Genomic DNA, 14,425 nt, shown 5'->3' on the forward strand with positions numbered 1-14,425 from the left:
AATACCACACGTGCACACTTCTTTGGGGGCTAGGTGCTAGAATACCACGGAGTGCCCTTGCCTCCTAAAAAAAATGGTTATAGCCAAAACTGTTCCTTAGCCTGTCTGCAGAGGATTGTGGGTGTTCTGAGAGCATCGAAGAACAAACACTGGCTGGCATCTGGTATCCACTGAAAATTTTATTTCTTTACGGTTTTATCCCAACCAGTCCTTTAAAAACCAAGTAACACAGACCTGGGGGCTAGGGCTTGGAGACTGTGCCTCCCTCCTACTCAGCGCTGACAGCAGTAGGAAAGAGGGAGGGAGCACGGGAGGGCTAAAGCCAGCCAGCAGCAGCAGTAATGGGAGTGACGACGTCACAGAGCCAGCTCCCTCCTCTCCCAAGCCCTGGCTAGATCCCCTATGGCTTGGGGTTGGGGTGGGCAGAACCCACCCCAGGCGCCCCCCTCCCCTCCTCAGATAGCCTCCTTGGGGGCTCAACCCATTTCTTCCGGCAGGAGACTGAGGCACACGGAGAGGAGGAAGTGGGAGAGGAGGACGCAGGAGAGGCAGGGAGGTGGCACAATGAAGGCAGAGGTGAGAGGCCCCTAGACACCCCACCCCCACCCCCACCCCGGGGAGGGGCGAGGAAGCCACACCATCACACAGCATTCGGGGAGATGAGGTGGGGTTTAAGGCTGTGGGGCCCTGAGGCGTGCAGGGCCTCAGGCCTCAGTCGAAGCCGTGCCAGTCGCTGTGCTCTGAGTCGTATTCTAGCTCAGCACCCACGCACTTGACCCCATCAAGCAGCATGGGTGTGCCGTGGTGTCGGTCTGCAAAGCAGATGACAAATCAGGAAGCCAGGCTGGCCCCTTGGTTCCACCCACTCTTTGGAGGCCCCTCCCCACCTTCCCTCTGGGCTCTGCTAGGAGGGTGGGGAGAAAGGCAGCCAGGTATCCAGGGGGCCAAGGGTAAGAATCCCTTTTTCAGACAGGGAAGATAGAAACCCCTTGCAGCCAAGCTGGCACCTCCCTCCTCTATCCAGACACAAGGCTCACACACTCACCCATGACGCGGGCCTGCACTGTCACTCGCACACAGGTGCCAGCGCCACCTTCACAGGCTAGCAGCATCTCCTCCTTCAGGACGCCCTCCTTGTGCGCTGAGTACTCACACTTGACACTGTAACCTGCACAGGTGATCAGCATTTCCATGGTCTCCACCCCTGCCCCTCCCAGCACTCACTGGCCTCAGCATGCCACCAAGACTGGCCACCTCCTCCAAAGGAGTAAGGATGGCCTAGGACCTATCTGCCCAGGGCTGGGCAAATAGGCCTTGGAAACTTCCCACTCTTCACTGAGCTCTATGTGACTCCAGACTGTGGACAACCCCATTAGGGCTCCAAGGGTCAAACTCAAGTTTCCAGGAGGAAGACCCACTGACTCCCCAAAAAGGAAAGCAAGGAGAGGGGGTGGTGGGGAAAGAGGGGCAGGGCAGCCCTGAGCATATCTGGTGGCAAGAGGTAAAGGCCAGAGGGAGGGAGCTCAATACACTTAAGGGAAAGATCATGAAGAGGAAGTAGGGGGCCATGAAACTGAAGCTGGGGTGTCAGCGTACTGTGAAACTGATACCCTAACCTCTGCAGGGGCAGGAGAGGACTTGAAGAGTTGGCAGGGTAGGGAGTAGCAGCCTCAAGTCTGAAGCCTGTGCCTGGGGGGTGCTAGGAGGTAGCTGCCCAGGATTCCTGGGGCTCTGGCAGATTTTTCTTAAGGGGCAGGCAGGAGGGAGAGCTGGAAGCCCAGAGCCAGTTGACTGGCTCCATGACCCCACTGAGGGAACTATAAGGTGACACACAGGCATGGGCCAATAGTGTAACCCCAAGGCCTAAGGTATGGGACCTCCCAAAATGCCACACTGCCAGCCCATAAGGAGGCCTCATGTCCCCCAATTGCTGAACTGCCCATCCACCCTAGAAGGGGGGATAGCACCCATGCTCTCACTCCCGCTTACTTCCTGCTGGAAGAGAACAGGCCTCCAGCACCTGAGCAAGGGACACACCTTCTGGGACGGGCATGACGCTGAGGAGCTTGAGGTGTAGGCTGGGGACTGGTGCTTCTCGGATGTCCTTGCTCAGCTTGTGCACTGGGGGCAGAGTGAAGGTAATCTCATACCTGTGCAGGATCTTCAGGAAGCCAACCTATAGCAGAAAGGTAGGGGGAAAGGAGGAGCACCTTCACTCTCAGCCTCCCCAGGGCCCACCCAGGTCCTGCCTCTTAGGATCCTGTGGGCCCCTGCACCCATTGCTTTAGGGATCCCAGCGGGGGCCTAACTCCCTCCAGCACTCTAGCCTGTACACGCCCCAAGCCCAATGGCTCCAGGCCCTTGGCCTGAGGACCTCATTCCCTCAGCTTGCTGCTCAGCATGTTTCACAGGCCCCACAGCAAATGGTGGCCCATTTTATAGATGGAAGCCAGTGAGTGGCTGAAGTCCGCACGGTGTGGCCAGGGTAAAGCTCTCCCTAGACGTCTGGGCCACTCCTGCCACATGTGGCACATAGCAAGGCACCTGCCATTGCCCACAAGGGGAAGCTCAAAGTCCCACAATACAGATCATTCACCTCTCTCCACCACTGCCAACACATGCCCAGAGCCAACAGCCTGGGGTCAGGGACACTGGTCCTCTAGTCACTCATGTGGAGATAGGGGCAACACAGATTACACGAGATGGCGGAGGAGACAGAATTAGAAAAAGACACTAGATCAGCTTGTCAGTCTAGAGCTGGCCCCTGGGCACCAGCTACTGAACCCTGCTGGCACCTGAATGTGGATGCCTGCCTGCCCACTCAAAGGCTCAGTGTGCCCAAAGCCCCAGCTCATGGCCCAAGCCCTTTCTATTGTTCATACACAGTGACTGGCAACCAACGCCCCCTGGGAGAGATGCCAACCTGGGTAAGTCCAGCCATGTGAAGGGACACAAGCTGAGGTGGCTGCTGAGCGGGCAGGCTAACCAGAGTGCAGTCCAGGAGGCACAGAGGTGCACACTGTACCTACAACTCATGTACACACACACTGGCTTGCTCACAGTTGCAAGGGCTGGACAGCCCTGTCACTGAGGCTTGTTAGGACTGGCTGCATAAAGCGTTTAGCTTTTCAATGGGATAGGCAGACATCAGTGTATGCTAAAGGTCAGTCCATGTGGCTCTCTCATGCTGCAGGTGGAGGACCCACCTCTCAAGAGGGCTTTTTGGCTATCTCACCAATGGTGACCCTGTGGTCCAGCTGCACCAGTTGCAGAATTTTCCAGGGGAAATCCTAAGAGATGTGCAAAAAAACACTCACCACTGCACCATTTGTAACAGTAAAAAATAGAAACAGTCATAAGCACCAGGAATAGGGAACCGGCTAAATCAATGATGATACATTTAATGGAATACCAGGCAACTGGAAAATCTCATGGAAAATTGTTTACTGACATAGACAGGAGATGGTTCACAACATAAGCAAACAAAAAACAGTGTGTCTGCTGTGATACCAGCTGTTTTTGGAAATGAAGCAAAAAAAAAAAAAAAAAGCTGAAATGACACAAACCAAAATATTAACTATGGTTGTGTCTGGATAGTATGATGGTGTGTGCTTTTAAATTTCTTTATAGTTTTCTCTAGTTTCCAAGTTTTCCCCAATAGATGTCAATGGGTTTTGCAATGGGGAAAGAAGGGGAGAGGGAGCTATTCTTTAAAGTTTTGATTCATTCTGTTAATTCCCTTGAGGAAGCTGTCAGCTGTAGGAAAAGAGCAAGGATTTTACAGTTGGGCAGAAATGATGAATCTGGACCCCTTCTCAGGGAGGTCTCCATGGACCAGATGCCTTCCCCTTGCTAGGGCATTCCTGTTCAACTCCAGAGCCCTGGCTTATTGTTCAACCTGATGAGGGGCTCATTCCCTGTTTCTCCACCAATATGTCCCCTCCAGACACTTCCTCCTGCCCCTCCCAAGTGGATGTGGGATGTGACAGTGCCCCAGAAGTTGGAGAAGCCATGCTGGGGTGTGTGTGAGGTGTGACCACTGGGAGAGGTGGGTCCTCCACCCAGGAGAAAACATAGGGGTGATCAGTAAGCATTAATACCACAGAGACCCTTAAGCAGCCAGAGGTTTGGCAAAGAAGAGTAAGTAAAGTCACGCCTTGTTATCACCAGAATTGGCCTCACACCTGTGTGACACACATACATTCTTTCATCTCATTCTCACACCAACTCTCTGGGATGGAAATGGTCTTCATTTCAAAGAAGAAACTGAGGTGACCTGTCCAAATTCACAGCTCCAGAATAGCAGGCCTGGACCTGATGTGCGGTATCCCAAGCCTTGACACCACCTTCCATTGCCTTGACACCACCATCTACAGGGTGGGGAGTGGATGTCATTGTTGGGATGACAATGATAACAACAGCTCTGTACCACTTGTTTGAGTAACATTCTAAAGGTACTCATTTCATTGTAATCTCACCACCTCCCATTTACAAACAGTGAAACAAAGGCCGAGGTAGGGACACAGATGTGCCTATGTAGCCAGCTTAGAAGAAATGGAACAGATAGGCCCAGGAAGCCAGGCAGGGCCAGGCAGGAGGCAGAGGGAGTCAGGCAGATGGTAGGGGGAAGTGTGCACGTACCTTGACCAGAAAGCTGCTGTCACTCTCCTGGGTGACCATGACCACAGAGTCATGCAGCTTCTCATCAAAGTGGACATGGCTCTGGGAGCCTTCTGCATCATGGCCTGCTGCAAAGCGGATACTCCGGACTCTGGGCTTATTGCCTAAGAAGAGAATGAGAAAGGGCTCCAGGGGCTGTGGGCTTCCTCTACTCCCCCTTGCCCTTGTCACACACACCCCCACACACACCCCTAGCAACTGCCCTTGACATCACTTAGCACCCACTAGCTGGGCTCCTTTCAGGGCTAGGCCATATCCTACTGGATACTAGGGGTCATGAGGCTTAAGGCCCCCTACCTGCCCAGTTCTCCCACAAAATATAAGCACCTTGGGAATGGGCGTGTCAGGGATTGGCTAGTATGACCCCTTACTTAGAGATGAGGCAGATGACAGAAATAATAAGAGGAGATAATCCTCCAGACTCTCGGCAAGCCCCAAACTGTGCAGACTCAGCCCTGGGCCTTGGGTACCCTGCCCAGTGCTCTCCTTCACAGTGGCGAGCTCCCCATTGCTGAGATCTCTTACAGGTCTATGAGTGCCAAGGCCCCTGCCTGCCCCTCCTGACGACTGCAAACTGAGAAAAGCAGGGAGTGGGGACTGGAACAGGCTCTGTGGGACCCTTCTGAGGGTGAGAGAAACAAAGGAAGGCCAGAAACCACACCGAGCCCACCCAGAAGAGGCTGCAACTGTCCCTAAACTTCATCACTGATCATCAGCAAGAAAGATGGAAGTACCCAGGGCAGCCTCTCAAACCCCTCCCAAAGACACCCTTCCCTCCTCTATTTAACACACACACAAGGCCATCAGCTGTCCCTACCTGGGTCCAGTTCTCCAAAGCCAGGAGGCAAGGAGTTGAGATAGGCAGAACAGTTGGAACTGGGCTGAGGGCCTGGGCTGGGGGAGGTGCATCTTGCCATGAACAGGACCCCAATACTCTGGCCCACAGCCATCGCCCTTAGGCCTCCCAAGAGCTTTGCCCAGAGTCCTTGTAGTGGGAGGGGCTGGGCCAGGCCTGGCCTGAGTTCTCAGATACTTGGTGGAAGCCTAGGGATGCAGGCTAGGTGCCCTGCTGAGCCCCCGGGAACTGACCCTCAAATTTTACCTAGCCTCCCTCGCCCAAAACCCTCTATGAGCCTTTTTGGATGCTAAATGAAGCTCAAATTCCCTTCTGTAGCTTCCTGTGGCCTACCTACCTCGTCACCCCAAGACTATTGCCCCCTAGCCACTGCAATGGAATAGGAAAGCTGGAACTTGGGGACATAGGGGCACATACCTCCACAAACCAGCACACCAAGGAGCCAGCATGAGTCTTCAGGTTCCCTGCTAGGGCTTGGGTCAGTGCCAGGATCCAGCACAAACAGTGGTATAATTACACTGATGTAATGTATATCACACACACACACAGCCAATGCAGGCCCCGCATGCAACAATATCCCTCCCGCCAGAGCCCACTGGAAGACTCATGCACACCCTGCCAAGCCAGGAAGGCACTTACCCTTGTTGGCTGCAGCCATGGATGCCTTCCCTGCCACAGGGTAAGACACACAGCTCCTGCCAGACTCGGCCACTCAAGCGCAGCAGCCTCCCATGCTCCAGGGACACCAGTGGGAGCCTACAGGGTGGGGAGTGGAGAGGGCAGGGGTCAGAGCCACCCACGGGGCCCATGGCTGGGGGAAAGCAGAGATCTCCCTTTAGGGAAGACACTAAAACTCAACCCCCTGCTGCTCTCACCAGCCAAAGGGTGCTTGTACCTTCTAGCCTGAGGGGGCTTCTGCTCCCCACTCTGCATGTTCCCCAAGAGCCCTCACTCCTGCCTGATGCCCTGTTGCCCCAGAGCCTTGCCAGCATGTGCTGAGCTACTGCTTCTGGGTGCCAGAGTTGGTACAGGACTCTTGTACCCAACCCACCTGAGGCTGGCAGGAAAGGCTGCCTGGAAAGGAAGGGGACCTCACTGGCACTTTTCAGAGGCTACTTCTCATGCCAGTGACCCCAAGGGCTCCACCCTCCTACAGCCAGATGCCCCGTTATTCAGGTGAAACACCCAGCGCAGCTGGTCCAGGTTGGAGTCAACAATATGCATGAAAGAAAGCAAGAAACAGGGCCCACAGAAGATGGGCCCTTGGAGCTTCCCTCCTGATAGCAGGTCAGAGCCATAAACAGAACAGAGCTGGGTGAAGGGGCTGCCCCATGGCAACCCACCATTCAGCCTCTGGCCTGAGTCTCTGAACTAGTCTCCTGGCTCAATGCCCCAAGGGCAGCCTCAGGGCAGGGGCAGCAGGAGGCACCCCCAGGAAGCCTGTGTGAGCAGCCTGGCCATTAATGGGCCAAGCTGGGACCATCTAAGCTTCAAGAAGAATAATGAGCGCAACTGCTGAAAACAGATGGAATACATAAAAGTGCAGCATTCACAGAGATAACAAAAAAAGAGACAAAGCAAAATAAACTCCATCCCTCATTTGTCACCACGACAGCAGCAATGCCCTAACTCTTTACTCTGAGGATTGGCAATAAAGATGCATGCCTGGGTGGCGCAGCTGGTTAAGCATCCAACTTTTGATTATGGCTCCGGCTTCAGTTGTGACCTCAGGGTCATGGGATTGAGCCTGGTGTTGAGCTCCAGACTCCGCAGAGAGTCTGCTTGTCTCTCTCTCTGCCCCTCTGCCCTCCTCCCCACCAAGCAGGAGTTCTCTCTCTCTCTCTCAAATAGTCTTTTTTTTAAAAAAGAAAATTGGCAATAAAGATAAATAATTTGGCCTGCCCCTTAGCCTTTCATGTAACCAAATCATCCAGGTGGCTAAAGGAAACCTCTTCTTTTCAGAAGAATTCTTGCTATTAAATAACAAAGGAATGACCAAATGCTAAATAATGCTGCAGCCGCCAAAGAAACAAATGCTGGAGGTGGGGGGCAGTCCAGGGAGCCTCAACCAGGAGAACAAAAGCTGACAAAAGTAGGTGCTCACAGATACCCAAGTGCCACTGACACATGGTCTGAGCTTCTTCAGGGGACTGACCCAGGTTTGCAGCGAAGGGATGTGGTGTCAGCCACACACACCCCTCAGTCTCCTGTCACTCACATTGGGACAGCCTGACCATAGAGGCCTCCTGAGGTGAGGCAGCATGAAGTCAGAGTATCACTGACAAGGAGGTCCTGCCTGAAATGTCTAATCTGGATCTAAGGAAGCCCCTAGTTCCAACTTCCTGCTGACTCAAAAGGCTGAGGTGAGTAGAATACATGAGATGACTCCCTGGGGAAGAAACAAATCCAGAAGGCAGAATGTTCTATGGGACAACTGACCCATCATTTGGGTTTTTTCCCCCCAAACTACAAGAAAATTAAGGGAGTGGTAGTTGTTCTAGATAGGGGATGGGCCAGCCAGAGCCTGAGGTGGACGCCTGTTTTCTACAGTGGTATTGGACAAGGGGATCCCTGGGTGGCTCAGCAGTTTGACTCCTGCTTCCAGCCCAGGGCAAGGTCCTGGGGTCCCAGGATCAGGTCCGGTGATCAGGTCCCAGGATCCAGTCCATCGAGTCCTGCATCGGGCCTACTTCTCTGTGTCTCTGCCTCTGTGTGTGTGTGTGTGTGTCTCATGAATAAATAAACAAAATCTTAAAAAAAAAAAAAAAAAAAGGAAAAGGAACAAAACTGCACTCCTTTGTTTAAATGGTGTCTAAAACTGCTTTTGCACTAAAGCAAAGCTCCTTTGAGTAGTTGCAACAGAGACCACATGGCCTGCCTGCAAAATCTAAAATATTTACCGTCTGGCCCTTGATAGAAAAAATTTGCCAACCACTGCTCTAAATTAACACACAAAGAGACCAAGAAGGCAGGGTGCTCAATGGGACAACTGACCTGGTTTTTTCCACTACATCAGCTACAAGAAGAAAAATAAATGGGGTAAGGGGTTTGTAACTACCTATTTAAAAAGGACATTTTGGAGATAATTGGAAAACATGAATAGGACTGGATCTTGCGTGGTGACATTAAGAAATAAAAGCTAATTTTGTTAGGTAAGATAATGGAATTGTATCGTATAGAGACATATGTCCTTATTTTTCAGAGAAATGGGCTGAAGTATTTAGAGATGAGTAAACCATGAAAGACCTTGGCTAATCCAAGGAGCAAAGAGAAACCACAGGGTGCCCTCCTAGTTGGGGGCTGGGCTATAGAGGACACAACCTCAATGTCCCTTAGGTACCAAGCTGCCCTGGGAGCAGGCCTCAACTCCCCTTTCACTTTCCAGTGCAAGAGAAGCCCACCCAGCCCCAAGCACCTCATGGGCAGGTGGACAGGAAGAGACAGGAACCAAGAACCCTCAGGCAGAAGGCCTAAGGAGCTACAGGGAAAGGCAAGACTTTGGTCTCAGGTCTCGGGCCAGTACCCCACCACCGCCACCACTGGAAGTTAGCTCCCAGGCCCAGGGTATAGGAAAAGGAACTATGCCCCCACTTATCTCTGGCCAGGGCCACTCTGGGGTCAGTCCCAGAAGGGCAGCCCCTTAGCCCTGGAATGCTCAGCTTGTCCCCAGACAGACTGGCCCTTGAAGTGAAGCCTCCCCAACCCCACCCACTCTAGCCATCCCTTGAATCTGTGGATTCAAAACATGGGAAAAATGGCCAAAAGCATACCAGGCCTTCTTCCTACCTTGAGCAGAGGCTGCTCTGGCCACACAGGAATGACAGCTCCATGTCTACAAGGTCCCTCCATCTCCCAAGACACTTCCCAGAGACCCAGATGAAACTCTTAACCAGTGGCTGGTAAGCAAAGGCTCCTGGAGACTCCTTCCACAAATATTCTGACCCACTACATGCAGAGCCCCCTCCCTGTATTCCCTATCAACCCACTGCCTACTGCCTGCCTGTCTTCATCCAGGCTCTCCCTCTGGCCTGGAACAACCCTTGTCCCCAACCAATACCTAAGCTCATTCTCAGCCCAAGGGCTTTTTTTAGGGTAACACAACTCTACCTCACGGCCTCCCATCCCAAGATAGGCCTAAAAATCTTTAAAAGGACCCCCTTTAGGGATCCCTGGGTAGCGCAGCGGTTTGGCGCCTGCCTTTGGCCCAGGGCGCGATCCCGGAGACCCCGGATCGAATCCCACGTCGGGCTCCCGGTGCATGGAGCCTGCTTCTCCCTCTGCCTGTGTCTCTGCCTCTCTCTATCTCTCTGTGACTATCATAAATAAATAAAAATTTAAAAAAAAATTAATTAATTAAATAAGTTAATTAATTAAATAGGTTTAGCACTGCCTGCAGCCCAGGGTGTGATCCTGGAGTCCCGGGATCAAGTCCCACATCAGGCTTCCTGCATGGAGCCTGCTTCTCCCTCTGCCTGTGTCTCTGCCTCTCTCTCTCTCTCTCTGAATAAATAAATAAATAAATCTTTTTTTTAAAAAAAATAATTAAATAAATAAAAGGACCCCCTTTCCCAGCTTCTGGGATCATTTTATGTTCCCCACATTGCCAGAGCAGTGACTATGTTTGTGCCAAACCCTGTGTACACACTACCCAGCCTAGCATGGGGCAGGGAGCAGCTGGGTCCAGTTATATTTGTTAAATGAATGAATAACCAAACCAAGGGGAACCCAAGCATGGGCCTTGGTTGGGCCCTCTAGGTAGATGTGACATGTCAAGGCCAGTATCTCTATACCGGAAGCTCTCAGAAAGAGGAACACCCCACCCCACTCTCTTAGCCAACTCTTACTCCAGAGGGTCCTCCCCTCCCCCCATCTCACAGAACATGGCTTCCCACTGGGCATTATTCTGGCCTTGAAATGGAATGCCCCCTGAGGGCAAGACCAGCATCTCCTGCACTGCCCAGAGCTCAATCAGGCCTGCCTGTAACCCTTGGGCAGTGAGAACACAGAGATGGAAGGCAAGTGACTTAAAGGGCCCAGAGGAGGCTGAAAGAAGCAAGCCTCCTTTCTCAGCAGAAAGTCCTGTCAGTCGAGGTCCCCTGGGAGCCAGATTCTCATTCAAACAAAATTCCTCATCAGAAGTGGGAGAGGGGATCCATCTCCCTTTGCTGCAGCTGTATCCATAGGAACTGCTGGGTCCCCTCACAACCCCAGGCCTCCTCCTGTGCCAGCCACATCCTGAATGTGGTCCAAGCTGTACAGTCAACAGAGACAGGAGGGATATGGTCACAAGCGTGGGCTCCAGAGCCCAGCAGTCCTGGTTCACATTTAGGCAGCTTGGAAAGTTAACTCGGAGTCTCTATGCCTCAGTTTCCTCGTCTATAACACAGGAATAAGCAGTGACCTCTTCCTCTGAGGGTTTGGTGCAGCCAATACCTGAAGCTCTGCTGGCACTCCCCGCTCTGCCCTCATCTTTGCAAAAGCAAATCCCAAAGGTCTGGTTTCTGAAGCAACAGCAATTTCAGGGCAGCACCAGTGGAGAGGCTCTTCAGTCTAATCCTGGAACAGTCAGGAATGGCCCTCAGGGGGGGCCCTAGGGACTTCAGCCTTCTCAGAAAACAGCTCAAGGGTTGAGGGGGCCCCCTCCCCCTTCCCTTCTCCCGCTTCCCTCCTCCCCGACTCCCAGGCTAGCCAAGTCCCCCAGGGATAACCAGAGAGCAGACTGCTGAGAGTCCGCTGTCCCCTTCAACCAGAGGAAGATGTGAGGAGTGTATATCCTGAGAAATGCCCCCTCCTCAACAACAAAAACAAAAGGACACCAAGGAGAGCCCCCATCCCAGCTTAGCTGGGCTGTGAACAGGTCATCAGTGATACCATGGACAGTCACAGGATGGGGAGGGCTGGCCCACTCGGAAGCTGGAACAAGAAAGGGCCTTGGGGGGCTTCTCTGGCTCTGTTATTCTCAGGGAAATTGAAGGAAGCTTCTCTCTGGGAGACAGAGCTGAATTCCCTCTCAGCTTTAGAGAGAAAGGCTGCTTCAAGGTTACCCTACCCAGGTCAGGGCTCAGCCAGGCCTGGTGGAACTTCTGGCAGGAGAAGACCCAGGAACATGGCAAGTGAGCAAACAAATGGACAAAGAGACAGTTACACAGATATCCAGAGTTCTCAGCCCCCTAGACTCCAGCCCCACAGGGTGCTAGCTGCTACTCCAGGCTGCCCCACACTGGGACCCAAGGTTCCAGACAGGAGGGAGGACCAGGACAATCTGTCCTCAGCAAAGTGGAGCTCCAGAACATACCCTCCATTCCACAGCTGCACACCTATACCACACCTCCCTGCCCTGGAAGCAGCTCCTAGATCGCAGGCACCACAGGGCGAGCCCCAGCTTGTCCTCTGGTTTATAGCTAGGAGCATGGCCCCAAACTCCTGGGTCTCATTTTTCATTTATTCCTCCATCTCCATTCTCAACCTGTTCAAGGACTTTGAGCCAGGATACTCCACAACCTTCCACCCCACCCCCCACCCCTCCTTGGCCCCACTCTGCCCCACCCTAACCCACCCTAAATCCTGGTCCAGCCTCTCATTAAAACTCAAGCTTGTGGGATCCCTGGGTGGCACAGCGGTTTGGCGCCTGCCTTTGGCCCAGGGCGCGATCCTGGAGACCCGGGATTGAATCCCACATCGGGCTCCCGGTGCATGGAGCCTGCTTCTCACTCTGTGTCTCTCTCTCTCTCTGTGACTATCATAAATAAATAAAAAAATTAAAAAAAAAAAAAAAAGCTCAAGCTTGTAAACAGAGCTCCCATTGAGACCACACTGACCTGCTGACTCCAAAACCTGATATAGAACTGGGTACATAGTAAGGGGACCACATACCTAGGACAAGGCCTGAAAAGGCAAAACTGGATGTCAGGTTTGGTTGTGGCAATTATACATCAACTCAGTCTGGATGGGACTCCATTTCCTCCTCCCTCCACCAGGCCAAAAGTGCAAGGATAAGTATGGTGTTCTCTTTCTCACAAGCAGGGGTGAATTAGGGAAGAGACTCCCACCATCCCACCCCCTTGTGTATCCACAAAATGTGCAATCCTCCTCTGCCCAGCATTCCCTTCTCAAAACCCCCCATCCCCCAGCTAGAGGGTCCTTAGACCCTTCTCCAACTCCAGATTGCCTGCCCCACCCGGTGCTTGCCCTGAGCCTGTCACCTGAAGGCCCCAAGAAGTAGAGGCCAGGCCTGGCTGGGGGGGGGGGGGGTTGTGAGGAGGGTGGTGGCACTTGCCCCTGACCTTCTTCAGCTCCCTGGGAGAGAAATGCCCTACCCCCACTTCCCAATGCCAAGATTTAAGAGGAAAGGTAACCCAAAGATTCTCTTCTCAGTCCAGCAGGGCTTCAGGTCCAGAACCTAAATAAAATCCCTCCAGCTGAGATGACAGGAAGGTGCTGGCCAAGCCCCCAAAGGCATCAGGAGCCCAGGTCTAGGACCCTGTCCTCTCCTGCCTCTATCCCCGTGGGTGTGGTGGCCCATCACCGCCCCCTTCTCATTTTCTAGGGGGACAGATGCAGCTAGACGTTCCCCCTCCACCACACCCCTCCAGGGCTTCTAGGCGGCAGCTTTGTCCCTTAGAGATAATCCTGTGCCCTTCCCACCCTCACCTCTGCTGACGCAGGAGTCTCAGGAGCCTGCACTCCCCGATATCACCGCCCTCCTCCCCGTAGGTGCCCAGGCAAGAGAGGCTCAGAGGCTACTTGTCCAAGGTCACACAGCGAGGCGTGACAATAGCGGGGGAGGGGGAATGCTGACGGCGCTGACCCCATTACGCCCCCGCCCTCGCTGTGTCACACGTGCCCCCGACGGCGCGCCGCGGAAAACATCCCCGCTCCACCACCTAACGGTCACCCGCGGCGTCAGGCCTGACATTTCCCTAGCTCAATTGCCAGGGAGCACTCCCGTGTGCGGCCCCACGGCGGAGCCGCCGCCCCAGCCCCGCAGGGTCCCAGTCACCGACTGCCCGGCACGGGAGTGCATCTCGGCGAGCAGAGCGGAACTGGGAGGTGGCGGGAGGAGGAGCAGTCTCACCGTGCAGGGCGCACCCTAGGGCCGGTCGGAAGGGTCCACCACAGCGGCGGCCGTGGCGGTCGCGGCGGCAGCGGGGGCTCAACGCCGAACACGAGGAGCGAGCCCCTTACCCGCGCCGCCGCCGCCGCCGCCGCCGCCGCCGCCCGCCTCATGGCTACGCCCCCTACCTCTACCCATTGGCCGGCCGAGGGGGTGGGGCGAGAGCGCTTCCGACCAATGAGCGGGCGCCAGAGAACCGCCAACAGGCGTTGCGCCACCGTGTCACGTGCAAGGGGCCCGCGGCTGCGCGGGGCTAGCCCACGCCTACCCACGACCCGGCGAGTTCTCGCGATGAAGGCAGCTAGGCCGCCCGACGCAGCCTGGGGAAGGAGGGGCGTCTCCAGGAGTCCCCGCCTGCGTCCCAACTTCGACTGCGGAGCTTGCACCTCCTGCCCGGCCCTAACTCGGAATGGGATTCCCCTGGCCTCTGTGTCCTCGAGCGGCCGTGAGGCGGGACTCGCCTTTCTCACTAGGCTTCCAAGCTCGCCTCGGCAGTCGATATGGGAATCTCTGGGTCCTGTTGCGGAGCTGAGGAGCCCGCCATCCTTCCCACTCTGCGACCCTCCTCCCCATCTACCCACCAGCCCCCTTCTCGGAGGAGGAGGAAGCGCTCTCGCACTCGCCCCGCCGGCCCGAATAGGCATCAGAACAAAGAAAGCACGCGGGATGAGCCTCCGGGGACCGCAGCCGCTGCTCCTGGTCTCCATGGAGGCGGTCGCCATGGCAGCGGGAGGCGCCTAGTTTCGCGCGGGTGGGGTGGGGCGTGGGCAACTGCA

General features: G+C 54.5%; 1 protein-coding gene across 2 annotated transcripts; it reads right to left on the reverse strand.

Moving 5' to 3' along the window:
• Nucleotides 1-161: 161 nt before the first annotated feature.
• On the reverse strand, nt 162-13,756 carry C18H20orf27 (chromosome 18 C20orf27 homolog). Of its 2 annotated transcripts, none has more exons than XM_041732731.1 (6): nt 13,611-13,756; nt 6,176-6,292; nt 4,642-4,784; nt 2,038-2,176; nt 1,046-1,168; nt 162-812 (listed from the first exon to the last, which is right to left on the reverse strand). In XM_041732731.1, exons 2-6 carry the CDS (start codon nt 6,192-6,194, stop codon nt 712-714), a joined length of 525 nt encoding a protein of 174 aa, XP_041588665.1. In that variant the 5' UTR covers nt 6,195-6,292; nt 13,611-13,756; the 3' UTR covers nt 162-711. The 2 variants fall into 2 exon arrangements, with proteins under 2 accessions (XP_041588665.1, XP_041588664.1); XM_041732730.1 differs by having other exon boundaries at nt 1,990-2,176.
• Nucleotides 13,757-14,425: the final 669 nt, after the last annotated feature.

This window comes from Vulpes lagopus, chromosome 18 (assembly GCF_018345385.1).
Source record: "Vulpes lagopus strain Blue_001 chromosome 18, ASM1834538v1, whole genome shotgun sequence".
Taxonomy (NCBI): domain Eukaryota; kingdom Metazoa; phylum Chordata; class Mammalia; order Carnivora; family Canidae; genus Vulpes; species Vulpes lagopus.

Coding starts and splice junctions, on each gene's coding strand:
- C18H20orf27 (XM_041732730.1), bottom strand. Junction 2,177..4,641: donor ACAGCAGCTTTCTGGTCAAG/GTACGTGCACAC, acceptor TTTCTGCTATAG/GTTGGCTTCCTGAAGATCCT. Junction 813..1,045: donor AGTGCAGGCCCGCGTCATGG/GTGAGTGTGTGA, acceptor TCTGCTTTGCAG/ACCGACACCACGGCACACCC.